The 7,085-nt window shown below is 33.5% G+C and overlaps 1 protein-coding gene across 1 annotated transcript; it reads left to right on the plus strand.

Moving 5' to 3' along the window:
• Window positions 1–5,684: 5,684 nt before the first annotated feature.
• LOC119666921 lies at window positions 5,685–7,085 on the plus strand. Its single transcript, XM_038076201.1, has one exon. It carries the CDS (start codon window positions 5,685–5,687, stop codon window positions 7,083–7,085), a length of 1,401 nt encoding a protein of 466 aa, XP_037932129.1.

The raw sequence follows: 7,085 nt of genomic DNA on the forward strand, positions 1-7,085 counted from the left end.
ATACTAGGTCGATATATTTTATTCTTAACTGATGTTAGAAAATCCTTAACGGAAGTCACATTGGACTTCATTCGAAAAGCTGAATATGTTGAGTTCATATAGAGTCAGCTTTGTAGCACAAAAATTCTACAACTGTCTGAGTGCTCGGTTCCGCTGGAACCAGTACCCTGTTAATATTTAAGATGAGTCATTCTAAAAAGAGACTGGTTCTACTTAAAAACAAATAAAACTTCTAAGTACACTTTTTGTGACTTCTCAGTTTTAATATGGTTCAGGCCGACACCTCCTACGATATTAAGAAATCATCAGTAAAATGATTTCAGTTTGTAACACGAGTATTCTACAGTGTTTGTTGTGCTATGCTTTTTTAAAAGGTTGTACTCTATTCATTTTTAAGTTGGGTCTATTTAAATAACCCAACTATTTAAATATAACTATTTAATAGCTTATCTTTGTGATTATTTGACTTATATTCACCCCCAGATTACTAGGCCGATACATTTTTTCTCCATTTAATATCAGGAAATCCACAATGGAATATATTTCGATCCACATTTGCAAAAGTAATATCTTCGCAGAGGTTCCGCTTGTAGCACACAGATCTATAACTGTTGCAGTGCTCTAATTTACTAATAGGCATATGTTACTATTCTATTCTATCTGTATGAAGCATCTTCAAGACTGTGTATTGCACTAATAAATAATAGTAAAAAATAATTGAAGTTGTATATGTTTTATTTAAATATATTATTGTGTTATCCTTGCTATGTTGCTATAATCTGTATTCTTCATTGTTTTAGTTGAAAATTATTTGTTTTTGATTTCTTTTTAATTTATTATAAACAATGCGATAGATACGGTCAATTCAAAATTACTACTAATCTAATCAAGCATGGATAAAAACGAAAGTAAATATTGGTAGCTTAGCAAATTGATTATTCTTTATACATATAATTAAATCTTTCTCTTTTTGATTAAATTTATTAATTTTATTTTGATCCGCAAAATGAACTTTAATATTTTTTTTTAATAAATAGAAACTAAAAACAAATCAACACTGTTTTCTTTATATGCTCTGACTAAACCACACTAACTCTCTAACATATGGATGCAGTTTTATGTATGTATGTATGTTTGTCTGTATCTTAAATCTGTAATCCATAAAAAACCACGGATCGATTTATTGATCCAACAAGAAGCGAAGAAGCGATGCAGAAAAATTAATGCAGGAAAAGACCATAAAATAATGCAAAAAGTAGCAAAAAATTTCCGATTACTGCAGTGAATAGCAAAAAGTAGTAGAAGACCTTTGCGGACAGTATTACGTGAGTTACTTACTATATGAAATACAACAATGCTGTAAATGTTGCTAGTATTTTTACTTGGTATTTCCCCCATTTGTGTTTTAACCTTATGTTCATTTTTTTTCATTTTTTTTGTATCTTAATTTTATGTTGCGGTTTTGGCATTGTAACATTTTTCATGCTATTTTCACGTACGGCACAAAGCAAAATAAATTAAAAACCAATAAAAACTGATTTAAACACTATACTAAAGTGTTATAACAGAAAAAATAAATATAATTTTAAAACAAAAAATTAAAAAAAAAAATAAAAAGTTTAAAAATAAAGAAAAATTTAAAAATAATAAAAAATTTAAAAATGTAAATTTAATTATATAAAAGTAGTTTTAATAATTTTTTTTAACTAAAAGAGATGATCTCAACAAAAACAAAAAAAAAAACTAACACTTGTTGTGCTTGCCACAGCAAATTTCATTATAAATTGTGATATAATTAACTCTGTGATAAAACTGAGTTCATTAGTATGCAAATTTTCCAAAAATTAAAGTGATTACATTTTGAAATCAACTAAACCATAGCATAACTGCGACAAGAGCACCGCAACTGAAAGTGTTTAAATATTTATTCATGCAAATTAACCTTTGTCACCAGCAATTTAAGCCCTTATTGCAACCAACCCTCGAAAGCATAAATTGTGGTTTCTGTTTTGCAAAATATATAAAATATTGAAAGATTTTAATGCGATTTGTGAGAGCTTAAGGCAACAATTTCAGACTTTTATACTTGACCTTATACACACACAGAGATTTACATTTTGATTTACCTAATTTTATCTATTTTAAAAATAGACAACTTCAGTCAGATAAACACCCCTAAATATGGAATATTACAACTTCAAATTTTTCATATTAAATTAGCTAAACACTTCAATTTACACACAAAAACCCTAAAGTAGACATTTTAGGGCAACCCTTTCAAACTTCTCTTCTACGCATTTATTCATATATCCTTCTTTTGTATTTCTAAAAATTCTCATTTACTTGGCATATTTATTTTTTGGGCATGATATTCAACACAAACTTAAATAATTGGGCTTCACAGATGCGTTACAATGACACTCGTAACACAGCGTGTGCAGCTACTTTATTTGGTTTCCGTCACAATAACACTTGAATTAGCATTTGCAGACAGACAGGGTGGTGCTGTATATAACGACCCCTGTCTTCGGTTTCTCAGAACTGTAGTACCGTTCAGCAAGTCAAAATTTAATAGTACTTTTGTTGCATTGTTTTCGCAAGCTGCAAATCACTCATTCGTACCCTTGCATTACTCTTGCTTAGTCCTCTTACTCCTCTACGTTGTGTCAATTATTCACATCAAACCATTATTACATGTAATGTGACGGCTTACTACCATTAGTTGATTGGGTTGAGCACTTAATGCTTGGGTCTGCCATATAACGGCAAAGAAATATCAACAGAGTACACAACATTCTTACTCACTCACTCACTCACTTACTCACGCATGTGTCTGTCATACACCTTTCAAGCAGCTTCGCTCCAGATCCAAGAAAGTAGTGGGTGACTTGCTTAAGGCGTTTAGTAGATTTTTTTTTTTTGCTCGCAAATTATTTCTTTCTCATGTGTTGATTATGGGTCTTTTAACGTTTTTCGGCCACAGCTTGAAATGTGTTTATTTTTATTATTAGGCCATTTTCTGCATGTGGTAAGAAGAAAGCAAGGCGTTGAATTTATCATTTTTAACGTCAACTCTCCTTTGATAGTGCGCAATACGAAACGAGTAAATTTATGTCCGAATGTGTGCCATAAAAGTAGATTTAATATGAATAAAATATGCAATATTATAAGAATTATGGTAGTAATAGTGGAAAAATGAAGTGTTTTGTACAATCCATATAACTTTGGTTAGGAAACAATATATTTCCTCTTATTCGTAAGTGAGTGTTTCGTTGTGTGCTCGAATGTAACGTTTATAAGTTTTTATTATACGAGAAAAGTAGCAAAAAGTAGCAACTACTCATAAATACAAATAAAATTGATATATTGACTTATAACAGGAACTGCTTTAGGCATTTATTTATTATTACATATAAAGCAGTGTTCTTATTTATTACATTTTGAAAATACATATTTTTATGCAATAAAATAATTGAAATTATTTCAATATCTTGAAAATATATTGTTTTATTATGCTAATGATCTTTGTTTTCTTTTATTTGAAATTGAATTTTAATAAACCAACAGAAAATTATTGAATTAATCGAAACCATATCGAATTGTTCTGAATTTGTACACAAATGAATCATATGATGTACGTATATGAACGTCAGGATCTTCTTCTATTCAAGTTAAGTAGATTTCTTAAGTACATCAACAATCTAGTAATTTCAAGTTATTAGACCTTGACTAGCAAAACGTCTAATATAGAGAAGTCGAATGTCGGTTTTGTTTCTGGTGACAATGGGAACTATCATATAGCTAAAATCTAGTAGCACACTTCAAAGATACTTGCAAGAATATACTTTCGTGAAGAAAAAGAGGTCAATTAAAAAATATTGCAAAATAAGAAAGACAGACCAACAACTCAGTTAGTATTATTATAAAAACTTTTTTAAATGGTGCACACTTATTTAAAATAGTGACAATCTATGCATACAAAGACTTTTAAAAGCGTTTTGTTTTTAAATGGTGCTTATACCATATATATAGTCTTGAATTCTGTATACAACTTTTAAGACCAGTTTTACTTATATTTTCTTCTTATTGTTATATTGACCTATTTGGTTTTAAAAATCGCGCTCACTGCAAAGTTTTAAATGAAACAATGAGCTACAATTCCCCGTTTCAGATGAGTACGTTTAAGAAATATATGTTAAGTGCCTCTTACTCATGACTCAATTACATCTAAAACTATCAATACAAGTTAGTTGTCTTCATTATTTTCGCCTTTTTCTATTACTTATATATAATGCCTATGTTAAATGATATTCCTAAATGAGTAGTATATAAACAAACAATTTAATCAATCGTTCTCCAAATATTGTTTCTAAATAAGAAGTAAATGTACAAATACATTAAAAAATCTTTTTTTGAAACATTTTCTAATAAAAAACCACACAAATCTGCTAAAGCAACAAGAATCAAATGCTTTGATATGATATTATGCCATAATAAAATCGTAGACGAAAATAATTCTGAAATTTACAACATTTGCAATACAGAGAATCAGTAATAAGTGACAAGTGATATGACAATCAGATAATTGAACTTTTAGCAACTAACGAGTTCGATTAATCGTAATCGCAACCAACCCCAAAGGAATACAACACTATTAAGCACGAATTTAACTGGTATCGCTAACAACTCTGTGATGTATGTTTAGCAACTTGTTGCTAATCAATACACCTCAACCTACTAAAGCAATTAAAATGCTTATTATAAAATTAAACGAGTTGTGAAGATTCGTCAATTATTCATTTCTATTTTCACAAGTCTTCATAAAAAATTTTGATGTCATATAATGATCCCTTTAAATACTATTTTATATATATTTTTGTTTATTACATCTGCCTTTCTAGCAATACCTAATGCATTTAAATTTCAAGGAAAAAAATAATTTGAAATCAACATATAATTATTATCTAATAAGTCAGTTTGCACTGGGGCTTCCATAGGATAGCCTATAGAGAGTGACTTCCGTAGGTTAGGTTAGGTTGGGTTAGGTTAGGTTAGGTTAGGTTAGGTTAGGTTAGGTTAGGTTAGGTTAGGTTAGGTTAGGTTAGGTTAGGTTAGGTTAGGTTAGGTTGGGGACGGGGGTGTTCTGTACCAGGCAACGGCCTGATCGCTTCCCACCTGGGGGAAGCCAGTCTTATCCTGGTCACAGCCATCCCAAGCATCTCACTACCTCCACGTGGTGTCCCTGGAAATTGTATGAAGCACCCGCCGACTACAAGCAAAAGTGAGAAGGCGTGATACGACCCGGTACGAACATGGACTACGATTGGAATACGCTTGTTTCATTATATATGATGATTATGGGCTGGTGGATATAGCTCTGGCACTTCAGTACAAAAGAGTGACATCTTGCGGAAATGGCTGCTGGTTAAGGTTATATCTATCTCCGTCCCGTTAAAATCTGGCAAATCTTCAGATACGTTCAACGCTATGTCACCATTAAGTTGGCTGCGCAGGCGCCAGTTGAGACAACTCCTGGCTAGCACCGTCTGGCTCTGTACTCAGTCACCCATAAGGGACTAAGTCAACCTTCCATGGACCTCACTCGAAGAAAGGGACCCATGGGGACATTAAAGTGACTGCACATACTGGCCGAGATAGCGGCTTGAAGTTGGGACCCATATACCATGAATAACAAAAACTACAAAAACACTGAAAACAATCAAATGAACGACGACAACGATGACGTTGTAATATGCACCACCACCGAAGAAACTTCCACGCCTTTTAGGATAGGCTCCGTTATTAAGCGGACACCTCCATCAATATTAAGTAGCAACGAAACAGTAAAACGATCAACAACAATATTGAAAACAAATAAGCAAGAAGAAATACGAAAGAGCCAGCAACAACAACAACTTGCGAAAGATGTGGCTATTATTGATCTAGCACAAGAAACCGTAGTAAGTCAGTTAGCCAAGCGGTTAGGACAAGAAATTGACAGCCTCGTTCAATACGTTGAGCCACGTAACAATGTGCACAAAGATATAAAGAGAATGTGCAACATAATTAAAAAGGCGCACACAAATCTCATCATGCACATAGAGATGAGTGAGTACAAAACCAAGTCAAACATCACCTTGGTACAGCAACGAGAAACGCCGTTGACAGCAAAACGAGACGCAACATCGGTATCGGCGAAAAGGACAAGACCCAAAATGAGTCCAAAAAAGCCTACAGAAGAAGCAACCAAATCACCTGATACTAAAAAGCGCAAATCAGACGCTGTGGCCGAAAGGCTGAACCAACCAGTAGAAGAATGGACGAAAGTACAACCAAAAAAGAAGGCATCCAATATAAAAAAGGGTAAATCAATAAGACCGCGAGCCGATGCCATCATCATTGAAAAAATGGAAAAAGAGATGTCATACGCTGAAATTCTGCGAACAGTGAAATCAAATGAACAACTAAAAAACCTAGGCAACAAGGTTAAAACCCTGCGCCGTACACAAAAAGGAGACCTGCTTATCGAGCTGAAAAAGAGCGAAAAAGCAGCAGCAAATGAATGTTGTGCCGCTATTGAAAAGGTTCTTGAAAACGTAGCCAAGGTGAATCTCCGGTCGCACAATGTAACCATCCAATGCAGAGGGCTTATTAAAGATCTGAACACTGATGACGAGTTATTCGACGCAATTGAAATGCAAGCAAAAGTGAAAAGACCTGATAAATGCACAATTAAAAGTAGGCGCAAAACGTACGGAGGGACAGAGTCCACATATCTAATGCTGCCAGCGGAAGATGCAAAAAAAGTACTGGCGCGCGGACATTTAATTGTCGGTTGGACTCGCTGTCAAGTTACAGAAGTTACTACACCACAAAGGTGTTTCAGATGCTGGGCATACGATCATTTAGCGCTCAAATGCAAAGGACCCGATCGCACAAATATCTGCAGACGATGCGGCAATGAAGGACACCGTGCAGCAAATTGCAATGATGCAGAAAAATGTGTCCTCTGCGAAGGTGCACATACAGCTGGTAGCGGAAAATGTCCACGATACAAAGAAGCATTACAAAAAATAAAGGCATGA

The sequence above is a fragment of the Teleopsis dalmanni genome, chromosome 1 (genome assembly GCF_002237135.1).
Source record: "Teleopsis dalmanni isolate 2A chromosome 1, ASM223713v2, whole genome shotgun sequence".
In the NCBI taxonomy this organism is placed as follows: domain Eukaryota; kingdom Metazoa; phylum Arthropoda; class Insecta; order Diptera; family Diopsidae; genus Teleopsis; species Teleopsis dalmanni.

Excerpts from the sequence above, each read along its gene's own strand:
- LOC119666921 (XM_038076201.1), top strand. The coding sequence starts at position 5,685 with ATGAATAACAAAAACTACAAAAACACTGAAAACAATCAAATGAACGAC.